Source organism: Rhopalosiphum maidis, chromosome 1 (genome assembly GCF_003676215.2).
Source record: "Rhopalosiphum maidis isolate BTI-1 chromosome 1, ASM367621v3, whole genome shotgun sequence".
NCBI classification, from domain to species: domain Eukaryota; kingdom Metazoa; phylum Arthropoda; class Insecta; order Hemiptera; family Aphididae; genus Rhopalosiphum; species Rhopalosiphum maidis.
Window position 1 is genome coordinate 85,452,029 of NC_040877.1, and position 17,705 is coordinate 85,469,733.

General features: G+C 23.9%; 1 protein-coding gene across 1 annotated transcript in view; it reads right to left on the minus strand.

The window, feature by feature from the left end:
* The window catches only part of LOC113556062 (protein O-mannosyl-transferase TMTC1-like), a 99,034-nt gene that overhangs the window by 61,318 nt on the left and 20,011 nt on the right, over positions 1–17,705 (minus strand). Inside the window, exons 3-6 of the mRNA XM_026960785.2 lie at positions 14,368–14,441; positions 7,302–7,442; positions 6,686–6,758; positions 5,904–6,007 (exon numbers count right to left, since the gene is read on the minus strand). Of these exons, the coding sequence (XP_026816586.1) occupies positions 5,904–6,007; positions 6,686–6,758; positions 7,302–7,442; positions 14,368–14,441 (392 nt within the window). The remainder of the gene's footprint in view (positions 1–5,903; positions 6,008–6,685; positions 6,759–7,301; positions 7,443–14,367; positions 14,442–17,705) is intronic.

Genomic DNA, 17,705 nt, shown 5'->3' on the forward strand with positions numbered 1-17,705 from the left:
TAATAATGCAAGCAAGTTTAATTTAATTCTAGCCCCCGTAGAGTCTCTTGAAACCGTTTTTATGTTGAAGTAACTGAAGAGCAATAAATCTATAAGTGTCTATTATTTAACAAGATTTATAGTTTAATTTGGAATTAATTACAAAGGTTTATTTATTTTATTTATGTACTGACACAAAATGTAAGAGTAAAAAAAGAAACCATTTAACTCGGTTTTATTAATTTCATCATCATTAGATTATTCTTGATAACAATTGTACACAGCTAGGAACTAATTCAAAAATATTATGATACTTATTCATTAATTTATTTGTATATTAAATTTTTATTTTTACCCAAATAGTATTATTTATGGTTAATTTATTTGCTTTCAAAGTTTTAAATAATAATAGCTGATAAGTATGTACTATAAAAAAAAAATCACTACTGTAATACATATTTAGCCATCTAGGTAGGTATCATATATATTATAGCTATCAAAATCACCTTAATCGGTATAACTCATTAAATACTATAGAATAGACCATATAACACAACAATTATAATATTTTCATTTTTATTTATTATATTTAACTCGTATACAGTTAAATCTTAAAATTATAATTTATTAAACCTTATGTTTTAAATTAGATAAAACAATTAAATCGTATATTTGTTTACAATTTTTTATTTTTTATTATAGGCTTAATTTTATTTTATATACTATTATTTAATTTATAGAGCAACAGTATCCATGTCGAAATACACATTGTTTAGTTAATATATTTAGGAAATGGGAATTTTACTAATTTTATATAATTTTATTTTTTTGTTGGTCTCTTGCATTCTTATGTATTTGATTTGTATAATAGGTTGTAACTTCAACATTATATATTGCTATAAAACCACAGAATTGATGTTTTTATATGTGGTATAATAATTACTCTAATAAGCCACACCACGTGTTTGTTATGATTCAAAAATTAGAAATATATTGTAGCTATGAATTTTTGTAATGTCTCGTTTTATTTTGATAATAATTTATCCATGATACATCTTTCAATATTTAACATTTCATTTTTTAATGATGTAATTTATTTGTTTTTGTTAATTATAAGTATACATTTAATAACATATTACAAGAAAATTAAAACTTTGTTACTTATAAGTTAATTATATATTTATATTTTAATACCTAAATTGAATCATAAGAAAAAAAAATGATTAAATAATTAATTATTGACTACTATGCATTTTTAAATTATCTCAATCATTGCTTAGAGTTTCCATAAAGTTATCTATTTTACCGAGAATCAGATGACCATACGTGTATTTAATATTTTTTGATTTAAATTACTTTAGTAAATTACAGTTAATAATTAACACATAACTTTTAATGGAAAGGGTTTATCATGAAAAACTAACCACTCAATAGTATAATTGACTTACGCACCAAAATCCTAAAAACTAGTAGTTTTTGTTATAATAAAAGGGTCAAATAAATAAGAAACATTGAATTATAAAAAAAATTTTAAAAATGTTTTGTAGATATTAATATATATATATATATATACATAAATAATAATAATATGATATATAAATCACTTTTTTAAATAAATTAAAATTAAAAATGCACAATTATTTACATCTTAAAAAAATGTTTGTTTGCTTATTAACTATTTCAGATCTTTAATTGTATAATACAATATTATAATATATTATGTGGTATTTAAGTCATATATAGAACACTTCGACCTTAACTGTAAAAATACAGAATTGTGATTCTCGTTACAAAATTTCTATAAACTAAAACAAAACTATACTAACTATTATACTATAATTATACCTGAATAGTAACTATTATAGTTATATGCAGATCTACTTAGAACAAGAACTTTTGTTTATAGATAATATTGCACTAATTCATGTTAATATAATAATATTTGAATTATAATTTTTATTTTAAATACATGGTATTTTTTTCTTATAGTGTTTTATTTAGCGTGATTTCTTTAACATGATACTAATTATTTTAGAAATTGAAATAAAATTTTACATATTTTTAAGACATTATGAAATAACATTTTTAAAACAAAAAAATATTTTTTAATATTTTTATCATAATTATTTTTCAATTGTCTTACTTTTTTGAAAGGTAATACAAATTTAAATTTCATAATCTTGAACAGAATATTATTTAGTTAATTTCAATCAATAGAAATCTAATTTTTGACAAGTTTTTAATTATTTATAAATATTTTAATTTTCTATGGTGGGAGTGGGTGGGGGGCCAACATTTTTCCACATCACCACAATTAACTCCAACCATTTAAGCTTTATAATTTATATTATTTTAACTCATAAACTACTCATCCAAAATCTAATTTTTGTATTACATTATCAAAATACTCCAAAAATTCCAAAAAAATCCTCTGCTTTGGAAATAAAAAAAAATTGTTTTTAATGATTTAAAATTAGATAAAAGAAATATTTTCAAAAATGTTAATAGTTTAAAAAATTAATATATTACGTAAAATAAATTACCAATTAAGTCAATTATTATTTTATTATTAAACAATTAATATAAATCACAATTTTAATATACATATCAAATTAAATGTCCAGGTAATATAATAAGTTAAATTGTTTAACGCTTACAAGATTCAAGGAACTTTTAAGTTCTATACTTTATTTACCATATAGGATAAATATTTTGATCTAATGAAGTACATAACTATCTTTCTTTATTTTTATTTTCTATTTAGATTATTTGGCTTTTACATAACCTTGTATTGCTTTTCGAAGTTATTATTGAACATCTAACTAATCATAATGAAAAAAAAATTGTTAAATGAAACTTTTCAGAAAATATTTTACTGCTTGATAGTAATATTTGCAATTATTTCAAATGGTTAATTAATAGTGGTAATGTTAATAAATAATGTTAATCTTCTTATAAAAATATAACATAATTTTAAAATTATTTGAAGTGCAACTAAAATGTTTTTCAAACCTTAGAAAAAATAAAGTTACTTAATAAATAAAATAATAAAAAAATACTGCTATTAAATATTGAGTACATAACATTATGGTTCAATTTTACAATATTATTTAATAATAAATAATACAAATTAATTATACTATACTATTGCGTCATTGAATAAAAATTATTTTTATTTTTTAGTTCAATCGTCCAATTATAATTATATTGAATATTTACAGCTATGATTAGTATAAAATATAATATATATTTTATATATTAATGAATATGAATTAAATAAGAAAACTTGTAACTTTTAGTCGAATAAATTATACACATTTTAATATATACAACAAATATAACTGAATATCAAGGTGTTTCCTAAATTTAGTAGCACACATTTATTTTTGCGAGGTAAATTTACCAGTGTATCAAACATTTGCCAACAAATAACCCTTTGGAATTCCCAATGCCCATGATACCGGACAATGATAACCCCGGGTACTGTAGCTTACCCACTTGTTAAATTTATCGGTCGGCGGAATTTCCTTGTATAAATGGGTTCTGAAATATGTCCATTTTGAACATTCCAAAACCTGGTGGTGGCATAAGCGCACCCCTTTCGTACTATACTCTTCGTCCACAACAGAATTTAATATTAACTGCTTTGAATGCTCATAGGGGTTGTTCTCGTATAAGATACACAATAAATTATTCGACAGGGAGCCATTTAACGGGGCAGGGCCAAAGGGATGCTGTGGTTCTTGCATAGTTATACTACCGAAACCATTCAATGGACCGAAATCCTTGGTCGTGGCCTACCTCACCGCCAATCATTGCTAAACAATTACCTTTGGCCCATTAATTAGTCGTAGTTAACAGAAACCATACTTATGTATAGATATATAATCAATCGAGGAACATAATTATTTTTACTATCTACTATCATTTTTGTCGTGATATCATATAATATTGATCTGCCAACATCTTATATTTTTTTTTTTCTTAATGACTCTCTTGCGTTAGGAGACATTCCGAAATGGATCCACTTTAAAAATAGTGCCTACTCGATCTCTTCTCACCCACTAAACACCATCATCCCTAAACACTTGACGTAGATAGTTCGAGTGCCTGTCACATTAATTATATCTGCAAGACTGCAATGCACTGTCGCATTAGTTTGCTGAGAAGAGAATGTTAGGTAACCAAAGAGCTTAAATTTTTTTTTTTTATTTAAAATAGGTATGTTTAACCGATATGAGAATTAGCTACTTATCGAACAATTTTTATCAATATTTTAAGCTTTGCAAATATAAAACATTTATACATTCAATTAAAAAATAATGATATTATTATAATCGTGTATTATTTACTATGGATACAATTTTTATCTATACCATTTTAGTATATTATTGGGATAATAGTTTAGTTTTTAAAATGTGCATCTGTTATAACTACCTATAATATTTATACAAAATTGAATACATTCAGATTCAATAATATTATTTTAAAACTTTGTATTTGGTATACAAACTAGCTATAAGTTTAATGCATTTACTTTTGTTATTTTCTTTCATATTTCCTATATACGTATCCTAATAATAATACAATTAGTTATATAATAGTGTAAAAATAATGTTATATGATACCTATATATTAATTCTATTAACTCTACATTACACACACGAGACTACTAATTTTTGATCGATAAAATTATTTAATCTCACACAATTAACTGTAACTTGTAAGGTATATTGTCAATACACACTAGTGTACTGTATAAATAGATAGTTTAATGTAACAATTATAGACATCGACACCCTTTATATAACTGAATTTTGTATGACTAGCATACAACCGCTGTACTATAATTGCATTATTTGAAATACTTAATTTACCTACTTTGTAAGTATTAAGTAGTAATAGTCATAATAATAAACTTAATCGATTCCTGGATATTTAAATATAATATTAAGATCCTTATTATATCCATAATATTATAAATATTTTTAAAATCTATTTTTTTGAATAATATAATCATATATATATAAATATAATGATGTTCATAATATTTAAGCCATAAAAAAATAAATATACCACAAAGTTACATTACTTTTTTTCTGAATGTTTTTATAAAATAAACTGAGCAGTAATCGTTTGTATAACATAAAACAAAACTTTTAATACGTTTTTGGATCTATTTGTTTTTGTTTTATTTTACTTCTTAACCCGCCGTGAGTCGCATCATTGTTTGTAACACGTGTGGTCGCACACGGTGTTTTTGACCGTTTCCTTATATCTCATATATTTTTTAACATCAAACATATTATAAATGCATTTATTAATGATTTACAAAAATTATATTTTATTTATTTATTATATTTTACAATAAAAATTGGTATTACTAGTACTATTATACTTAAGATTAAAGTGAAAATAAATTAAAAATAATTTGATTGAAAGAATATGTTTGAATACAATACAGTTTTGATATTATTCTGAAAATATTGCAATCTTCAAAGAAATAAGAGTTAAGTGACTGGATATATTGTTTTTGTTGGTTTTTCCATTTAAAATTAGATGTCGACAAAAATAATACGTAATAAAATTGATACTAAGTATAGTCGCACACGGTCTTATGACCGGTTACGAACTTTAAAAAAATCTATAAACTCAACAAATAATAATTGACTGTTCTAAATAGTTTTAAAAAATAGATTAATATGTACATTAAAGGTAACAAAATGCACTAAATAAAGTAAATTACTCACAACGACTTATTAGTAAAATAATAAACTCATGGTCTTTTAGACCGTGATGCGACTCACGGTGGGTTAAGTTCGTTTCACTATTTTTTATGTTTATATTTATAAAAATTCAAAACGTTAAAGCTAATAAATGTTTTTCATATTGAATATTATTTCTTATTTCTAAACAGTATTTACCTGACTCTCGAGCTGTCGTGGAACGCTGCAGGATTGTCCGGCTCAGTAAATTTCGGTAAACTGCCTTGAAGCATGTATAGTCGAAACGTTAGGAGTGCAACTGTCTGCAAAGTTTACATTAAGTACACGTAAAATTAAAATCCATAACATTTATATAGACGAAATTAATTTTTAGTAAATTATAACAAGTGATTTTATTTTTGTAATTGACATACTAGAATATTACATAAGATTAGTTATTTAATTTAGTAAATATAATGCTTATGAATAATATAGTGATCAATAATATAAAAATTATTTTATATTATTGTTTTTTTTTTTTTTTTTTTTTTTAAGTTAAATTATATAAAATGCTGCAAAATGAATATAAATTAGTTCATCATACACGTGTATACGTAAGTATTTGGTAACCAAATTTCATAATATAATATTCATTTTTTAATAAATTAAAAATAAGAATATCATTGTTTAAATATAGAAAAATATAAATAGTTCATTACACAATACTATTGATGGAAGCTTCATAAACCAAATTTATTATGTTACTATATGTCTATATTAGGTATGAATAATTAATACAACACAACTCCTGAAAATATACACCAATATACTATTTGGACTACATCAAATTAATTTTAACAGTTCAAAGAATAATTAATGTATTTAAATAAAAATTACATTTAACTATTTTAAATAATAATATGTTATATTATATTTAATATTTATTCAACTAGTAAAATATAATATATAAATTATATTTAAAAATTTAATGAACAACTTACTGCTGCAATAGTTTTTGAAGCTCTTCTTGTAAATGAATTATACTCTTCAGTCTGCTTGTGTTCTACCAATGATCTAAAAATCAAATATTTTTTTAAACTCAATGAGCATTATGATAATATTATACATTACTTAACAAACATAATTTTCATTAAAAAAAATTATTTATTTTATTTTAATTTTTTATCATTTAAATATTAAAGCTACTCAGGAGTTATATAGTTTATAAATACAATTTAAAGTACATACGTTAACTGTGCACAAGTAAATAAATATAAAATTTTGTAGATATACATTTTTTTAAAAGTAATTCTTTGAATAAAAAATAATTTAATTATACTGTTTATTGCCTATAATATAATTTTAATTAGTTTTTTTCAGAAAATTTTCAAGCGAATTTAAGGAAAACTAAATAGTTAATTAAACTTATATCTTATAAACGAGAAAACATTATTTCACACGCTATTTAAGGTCAATACTCAATATTCGTATCAAACCTTAAATTATTCGAACCATGAAATATAAGTCACGTACAAAATAATATACATTCTTATATAAAAAATACAAAGTAACCGATTTTTATTTCCAAGAAGCTAAAAAATATTTAAGTTTCCTTACTTTTTAATATGGCCCCATGAAGAGTATATGTCATAAGCCAGATTTACTAAGAGGACCATTAGCCCGGTTTCTTTGGCCAACATTGATAACGCTCCAAATGTACAGCTAAGTAACACCCGTTCTCTGCGTTTCCACCGAGTGCTGTAATAAAAAATAAAATATATTTTAGGACATAAATAGTAAACACATATAATGCATACGTACACCTAGTGTAATAGATTGTACAGATTAAAATGATAAATAAAATATGCTTATAATTTTTTTTTCACTTTAATATACATTTATTTTTGAAGAGTTACAATTTATTTAGATCTTTATATGTCATAATTTTGGAATATTTAAACTTATAACTTATACATGAGATAAATAAATTAAAAATATCATAGATTTACAAGGAATATGTCATTTTTAACTAAAAAAATCTAACACACCCAAAAACAATATCTGTTATATAATGCTAAGTCAAGTTTGGATGTATTTTTTACGAATATTGATAACTACAAATTAAATAAAATTTTATTTTTTACACTTTTAATTTATGATATATTTTTTCAAAATACCTAGGTAGATATTTATTTAAATCAAAAGGGAAGTTATTTTAGATCAGTTATAGACATTATAGTATTTATTAAATGCATGTTATAAATTAAAGTATAATTTTCACAGATAGAGTTATTTATTATCTCATTTTTAATTTTTTTTTTCTAAAGGTGGCTTATTCTAAATGGAAAATTAAAAATGCAACGAGTTACTTGAACAATGTTATTGAACAGTGAATATCGGATATATAATATCACAGCATTGTTCTTCCTTTCACTAACATCTTTTTTTCCACACTTTTTAACAGATTTAATTTTTAAATACGACAATTGTATTACACGTCATATAAATTCCTTAATTTATACAATAAACAATTTTCAATCCTGATTTTTTTTTTAATATTAATTTTATAAATAATTATGAAATTAATTATTATTCATTATTTATACATCTAAATAGAGTTTTATAAGCCATGCATAGTCGATGACTGTTTTTAATAGAAACTATAATAAATCAAAAGGTTTAATCTTTGACCGAAATGTCCAATGACAATATAATTATTTCCTATGAAAAATAAAAAAAAAATTAAATGCTGTATATTGATTATATTAAGTAGTTAATAATATAAATATTGATTATAAATAATTACGAGCAACGGTTTTTATATTAATATTAATGTTTTTGCAATATAGATATTGGAATTTCAAATTTATATGTATCGCCAAATGTAGTGAAATGTCACTAAGAGAACATAATTTTCTAATAATAAAATAAATTTTAAACTGTGACGCTATATTTATTTGATAATTTTTTCTGGTCAAAATTTATTTTTATTAAATTCTTAATTTATTTTTATACATTAAAATTGAGCATGTACAGTTATTACAATTCAACATAATGTTTCCAAATATATTTTTACGCGGTTATCGTTGTCGGTAAATATAGTAAGCTGCAATAACTTCAAGTTTTATAATAACTTATATCGTTGTTTGAAGTAGTATGTTACTGAACCCATCAATAATAATAATCTGTATAAATACAATAATAATGATTTGTTTGCAATAAATAATCAAAACATAGTTACTATTCAGTAAAAGATTTTTCATTTTGTGTAATGTACCTTATTTTTTTGTTTATATTATTACCTATTTTATATTTTTATTAAATAAAAAATCTTTATGACTTATATCCTGTGACCATAGTGGAAATTATTTTTTCAAACTTTGGCAAACACTTTTTAAACACTGTTATTAAATAACGGAAAGATAATCATTCGAAATGGAGGTGTACTGACAATAATTCCGTAATAAGTTTATTAACAGAAGATGAAAATTACACCGTAAAGACGTTTTTGATGAGCTCTATCATTCTACAATAGCCATTTCAAAAATTTAACGTTATTGAATTAGTTTCAACCAGACTGAAAAAAATATTCGTACAGAATTTATGAAAAACATTAACACTTCGGTTCTTTTACATAAAGATTTCAAAACTATTTAAAAAGCAATTTACCGAGGAAAAATAAAAATATATCCTGCCTTTCAAATAACCCTTATCGAGGTTGATATTAAACTTCAAAAAAAAATAAACATTAAGATATTTCTAAATACGTATAAATGTAAACAATTTATATACATGACGAAAAGCATTTAATTTATAATAAGTCAAAAAAAAATCAAAACTCTTTGGTTAACTGCGCAACTTTTTTTTGCTAATGAAATTTTTGGTTATACATCAAATAAACATTATAAATGTATATAATATTATATCTTTATTAAAATGGATTACTTTTGGTCGAAGGTTAAGCTTTTTCCAAGAAGAAAAAAATGTACATCAACACGTGGATGGACTTGTAATTAAGATTAGGTTTGAAATTTTAGATGGCAAAAATCTACATTTATGTTTTAAAATTAGCTTATATGAAGCTATACGTTGGTGATTTAAAACTGTTTACATTTAGTAAGTTGTACATAAAGTAAATTCACCAAATAAATTAAGTTTTTAAATTGCATTAGGAATTAGTCATTCATAAAATAATAACTGTTATAACTTAACAAACTTATAAGAATGTAAGAGTACATAAAAACTGTTTATATATGAATATTATGCAACATACATATATGCACCAATAATATATTTATGCAAAATTGCAGTGAATTTGGCGCTCATCAGTGCTGCTGGTTTTTTTGGATGTATGATTATTTAACTTTGACTGTGCTCAATCGGACGGCCAAAAAGGTAAAACATATTAAATCGTAACCATTTTAAATACTTTATCATATAATATTTAAAATGATTAAATACATTCATGGGTAAATATTTTACAATTGCCGTAACTTGTATATGATAAGTGCTATACACGGAAGGTTTTTCCGTCATTTACGAACACATACACAAGTTTCTGTTTTATAGAGGCTATAAACTAGTTTTATTGTATAGATTATCGAATTAAAACAAATACATTCATAACCACTTGGTGGTAAAATATAAAATGTAAGCCCTTCAAAAGTTTAAAGTTACTTTAGCTTATGAAGAATTTAGATGGTAAAACATATGTCCGTGTTCAAGTATTATGATAATGTATAATGTACGGCTTATAATATTGACGTACTCGTGTTTTACAAGGAAAAAACAATTGCATAATAAAAGATTAGATGTAGACAGTCCAGTCGAGGGAATTATTTAAATATCAATTAAATATATATAAAGATTAGATTATAGTGTGTGTGTGTGTGTGTGTTTGTTTCATAATAATAGTGACTCTGAAAATTTGGTAATATCGCAATGAGGAAAGTGGAGAGAGAATGATGTGATCTCCACTGATGGTAATATTATAAATTAGTTGCCCGCCTTTATAATAAAAAATACCTACTATGATTGATATCGACCGATTATAAAATTTAAAATTACGATTTTTTTCGTATATCATTCTTTATTCTTTTGACGTATTCGTAACCTGGTGCGGCTACAAAAACGGGTGCAACGCAATTATGCCCATGCAGTAAACCTATATTATAGGACAGAGTAGTGTGTGGACACTAATGATTACACGTCTGTGAGTTTAAAACGGCTCCTCCGCGACGCCACTGCGTATAATCTGCCGACCGCGTGCGATGACAAACGATCGTCGGGGCACAAAACTCCACCGCACCTGGTGTACCTCTCACGGCGACGGTATAGCGACGACACGCCCGTTAAAAATGCTCATTTCACACACACACACACACGCACGCACTTCAAGTTATATATATGTATATAATATAAATAGATAAATAGATACGCATGTATCCCAAGCGCAAGGCTTAAATAAATGCTCGACAATTTACTGGCACTTTGCACACAGCTGCTAATTCCTGCGCCGGAGGGCTATCATTCATGCTTAATCATGCTACGGCACTGCGTCGGACATGAAGGGACGAAAACCGGAGTGAAAAAAAAAATTTAAAAAACCATATTGCACCTCGTTACGTTCTTCAATTATTCAAAAAAAAAAAAAAATAAATAAATAAATAATAAAAAGAAGTTTTCGGCTATTCAGAGTAAAAAATCGAGTAATCGATGCAATGGCGACGGCGGTCAATTATTACATAAATTTCGTCCGATTCAAAACCAAAATGTATGCAATAACTTTTACAGTACGGAAGTTCTATTTTTACCGTATACTTCAACCGTCGGTAGATCAGTAAGTTAACATCAATAAAGTCTTGAATTTTTGAGCCAATCAACTAATAACTAATAAGTATTAACCATAGGCATAAAGAATAACATAAATGACGATAATTTAATCGAAAGCTGTTTTTTTAGACGCATATTGTCTTTTTTTCAAAAACAAATTGTCGTTTGGAGACCCTTTCATACTGATTATATTTTTATTTTTACATAAAATTATTCTAAAAAAATATTGAAAAAATTGTCAAGATCGTTTAATTATTTTGTATTGTTGGTAAACATTTATTCTTAGAAAGTAAAAACTATAATGCATATTATTTTGATGAGAAAATATATTAAAGGACTTTGTATAAATAATTTGTATATAATTAATTTGTATTTGTACGTTATTGTAATAATACATACACTATATTTTAAATAATATCATTAGTAAGAGGTTAAAATATAGATAATACTAATAATTAATGCATTACTTTGAATTTTGTTTATAATTTAATTTTTAATAGTTCAAATATAAAAAAAAATAGTCATTTTCTTTAACGTTCAATATTTTTAAATATTTAGGTATGTATAAATAGTTTAATAGGTTTAATATATACATTTTATTATATCTTTTATATTATGTATAAAACTAGTATATATATTTGTAGTATACATATATAGTAGAGTGTTGTGTTAATATATTATTTTACAATAAATCTTTTTCACTATGAAAAGTAAAAACAATATATTTGAAAAATAAAAATAAAATATTAACCGAATATTTATTATATTGTATTATATTTAAAAAAAAATTGAATTAATGGTTAACTAAAAAAAATTATATTTTCTAAGTATTACAAAATTTAAAATTAAAATGAATTAATGAAGTAGGTAACCTTTTTGCTTTAAAATAGGTGTCTAGTATAAGTCATTTCTTCACTATAAGTACTAAGTCACTAGAATATTAGTGTGAAATTTGAATTAATTTATAAGCCTTTAAGATTACTAAGTAGTATATTTTATGATATATTTAGATTTCTTTTAAAGTAATTTATTTAAACAATTATAAAATATATGGTTGATTGAAATTTTTTTTGCCAAAAATTAAATTTTTGAACGTCATTATGTGTATATAATAGTATTATATATTATTAGTTCTAAATCCCCTTGAAAAATATTTCCAAATTATAACAAAGCAACTAAAATCCTTCTTCGTCTTCGGAATACTTAATTTCCTAAAAATTTTAAATTTAATTTTTATAAAAAGAATGTTTGTGTTTATATATTTTGTTTAAATGTTTTGATTACAATTTTAAGTAACTACGTCCTACTTATATAAACCTGTTATTAATTGTCAAGCCTCAGTTATAGAAATTAAACATTAATTGAACATTATTTTGTAATTGAACGTTTATAATCACAACATAATTTTCAAATTTTCATAAAAAAAAACTTTTTATGCTTATAAAAATGAATTTACCTTAAATATTTTTTAATATGTATAGTAAAAAAGGTATGAAGAACCTTGTATTAACTTGTCAAGCTTTTTGACAGAACAATTTGTAGAGATAAAATTGAAAATAATAAATGTCTATAAATATTTCGAAAATAGTATTATATAATTGTACAACAAATTATATCTATTATGATTATATAATGCTAATATTATAAAAAATAGTAAAAATCATTTATGATAATTACAAAAAAAAAATAAAAAAATAATTTTTTTGAACAACTGGTTTCATTTAAAAATTCCAATTAATTTTTCTTATTTTTTTTTCTCCTAATTATTGAAAAAAGGCTGGGATTTTTTTTGCTTTAGACCACAGTTAGATTAGATTTACTACCAAAAACGATTTTAAAGCTGACAATTTAATAAAGTTATTTCATAAACAAAAATAAATATAATTTTATAATCAATACATTCTTTGATCTGTTCAGTATGAACAGTATGTTCAGTACAATGAACAAAATTGTAGTATCTAATAATACAAGCAATACAAAACTATGTTATATTCTCTAAGATTGAAAATAATGTAAAGTAGCTATTATTTGATCGTAAAATGATTTTATATAGACTAAACGACCGTTCTACATCAACTGTAGTTGTAATAATTTATTATTTTCTATTTTTTATAATCTAAAGAAACATTAAAAATTAATACATTAAAATTATTATAATAAGTATCTATTGTGTTATTTATATATGTTTAAGTATACTAAGTCATGATTCTATATAGTGACCCAACGATTATCTGATATCATTATATATTTTTAATTTAGTTTATTTTATTTTTTTGACAACTAATTAATAGTTTTGAGATTTCTTTGTATACTGTTTTAAAATATTTTTAGTATTGTTAAAAACATTATACAGAGTATTTTTAATTTATATTTTTTTTAATAATCTAAATTAATTTTAATAAATTTTTAAATTAAATTCTAAAGCTATAAAATTATTAATATAAAGGGGTTTACTACTATTTTGCTAGTCAACGTAACTTATAAGTAATTAAAATAGTATATTCTATTAATAAAATAACCGCATTTTAAGAAAATGTATTGAATTTAGTATTTACAAAATATTAAATTGAAAAAAGAGATTTAAAAAAATATTATAAAGCCAAAATGGTTTTACTAATGGCTGACAAAAAAAATAAAGGAAATTTATTTCATACTTTAGCAGATAATAAATTGTGGTTTCAAACTAAATCTAATTGTTTTATCTAAAATAAATATTTATAGTTTTTATATGACGTAGTAAATATATTTATTTCAAAACTAAATTAACACGTACATATTAAATGTATTTATTACATGTTCAATGAACAAAAATAAAACATACACATTGGTTATAATATATCAATGTACTTACTCGTGATACGTTAAAAATGATAATAGAAAAAATAGACACGCCAATACATCTGCTCTTCCAACGATTCCCGTTACCTGAAACAATTTTAAAACTGATGAAACATTTGTCTACATCTTAAAAAATATAATATTAGATACAAATATTTAATAACTAGGTACACAATTTAACACACTTGCGTATATCAAACATTAAATAATAAATTTCTATTTAAAATGTATATAAAACGAAATAATTTATATATTTTATAAAGCGTTTTGTAATAATAAATTATTTTTATATAGAATCATTTTATTTATTTAATATAATTTTTAAATGTTTTTAATTTTATCTGAGGAAAAGTTAAAATATCAATTTTACCATATACCTAATATATTTATTTTTGAAAACAATATTTTTATATAAAAACTTTGCAAATAAAACTTGTGGTTTGCCGGTGCAGATCGATGTAAAATATGGGTTGTATTACCTAAATACTTATAGTGCGTACTTCGAATTACATAATAGAAACGATACTACTAAAAGGTTAAGTCTCTTTGTAAGAATTCAGCTGGTTGCATGTCATATAAAATATTGTAATAAGTACCGATAGTGTTTATAATATTAATATTCTTTACGGATAATTTGGGTGTTAATTTCGAGGTGAATGAAATAGTTGAAATATTGAGAAGTAATTTACAAAAGTATTTCAGAAAATACGTTTAAGATAGTCTGTTGACATTTTAGATATATTATACTAACTAGTAATATACGAGTACTAATAATATTATTAAACAAATAGTTTTTAACTAATAAACCTTTATACTTTAAAGTTTAGACGTACCTTTACACATTTTGTTGAGTGTTTATGTTCACATAATATATTTACAGAACATTTTTGAAATGGTTGTGTATATTAAATAATAATATACATAACACATATTCTATAACCGACTGTATAACGCAATAACATGTTAAAAATAAAATAAAAATACGTTTTGAAAACTACTTAATAAACCTTTTTATTGATGTATAATTATAATAACTGCATATAATATAATATGTTTATAATTATTGCGTTATATGTATTTATTTATATTGCATTATTATAACGCAGTCATAAATTAAAGAAATTGTATACTTGATATAAAAAAATTAAATAGTCGTAAATATTAATTTTTAATATTGTCTCCTTTCCTTAAAATTCAATTGCTCCCCTCCTGATGATTTGATCTGGATATTGGTGTGAATGTTTGTAACTATTATTATATGATTTAATATGACATAATATGGACATTAATACAATAAGTACATATACTACGCATAAAAATACTACACATTTTACACACGTTTTACGCGAGGTATACGAAGACTACGGAACTTTCTACGAGAAAAGGAAAGCTAACCTAACCTAACCACGTGTCCTTGTCTCTAAAAGTGCGGTACTTTGTGACGATAGGGGAGCGTGACCACAATGGTGTATACCTCACGAAATTAAAGGAGATTCAAAGCAAACTCCGCCGCCGCACGTACATATCTTCCAGACCTTTGACCGTCAAGGGAAATTACACAGAACGGTGGGAATTTCATCTCAAGTCCGAGTCGACGAAAATAAAATCGGTGGAAAAAAAGAGAATCATCCGTGACACGCGTGATTGGAAAGACGGAATGGGTCGAGCTTTCGCAATTAAAACGGTAAACGTCTCCGGGGCACCATTATTATACCTCTATGCCTTTTATACGCATATACCGCAACTGTGGTTCTGTTGGCCGTACTGCGACAGCGTAGATATTTATTATTATTATTCCACTAAAATGTTGTCTTCGTCGATTATTTCGTGTGTTGTGTTTGTTCGTCGATGCTACCACCATCGTACGTTCAAAATAATCTAACGTTGACAACGGCGACGACAACTTTTAATTAAAATCACCCCTGGGGACTATACGAGTAAAAGCTTCACATGGAGATGGCGGTGACTTTGGCCATTATATTATACACAAAGAGTTACTGCCCCGAAAATCCACACACGTCGTAACAGATTAAAGCAAGTTCCCATCGACAGTTTTTCTACACAACAAAATACCACGTGGGGCGAAATCTCTGATAGCTGATACTATGACCGCCTGCAGAGTATCTATGAACCCGAATTAAGTTTAATTGGAAAAACTGTCGATCATCAAACAATAAGTGCATAGAATAATAGTGATATATTCACATTATTCACCTACAACAATTATTTATAAAAGTGAGATACATAAAATTAATATAGTGACATATAAATTTACTAATAATTATTTAAATTTAAAACATATACTTATATCATTTTAATATTTATTATTAATATTATTATTATTTTTGGAATGCTATGCATTAAGTTTTTCTGGATTACATTTCAAATTATCGATCTTAAAAATTAAAGTATGTAAACAATTTAAATAGTTAAATAATTATGTAAATAATTGTACATCCCAATACATTTATAAAATTAAATAATATATATAATAAAACAAAATATTAAAGCAATTACTAAGTGTCTAAGTAGGTACTAACGTAATAATTAATCAGTCATGTTAAATTAAATCAACAGAAAATAAAAGTTATGGAATATAATATGGCGAGAAAATAAACAATTATTTATAACGTATATTATAATATAATATACAAGAGGCAAGAAAAAGTTTTCACGCATCGTCAAAGATCCTTGAACATTAGTGATAAAAAAAGGGAGTTGGCTAACCGAGGGTTGTTGGCCTTTCGTGAAACTTTTGGCCATTCATTGCTTTTTTACAAGGATGCAATAAAAAAAGGTATCAAAAAGTCGGCCAAGCATCCTAGAAGTCAGAATGCATATCATTTGAAACACTTTTAGCCAAATTTTTATTATTATTTATTTTTTTTTTTTTTTGCTATCTGACCAAACGTGTTGTTTTTTTACCACAACTACATCATTTACGAACCTAATAACATTAAAGGGAATATGAAAATATTCAACCATTGTTGCTCTCTTCTAATGTTTTTGGAACAACAATAAATCTGTTAATATTTTAGCGATGAAATAGCTTCAGATATATAAGATTAATATATTTGAGATAACCCGTTTTAATTGTGATGCTTAAATCTTCAAGATTTCAACCGTTCGCTTTCCTATAATAAATCGATTATTTTTTACTTATTTTTTAAACTAATTAATTTAAAAGGTACTTTATTGCCATTATTGCCATGCAAAGTGATGTATTCTACTAAACATAATCTGCAAACTTGCATACAATAAACTTACATATAAATAAAAATTTATTTCAATAAAAAAAAAAAAATAATTTTTTTAGGTTCTTAGCAAAGTGTCAAATATATTGTTTTTACA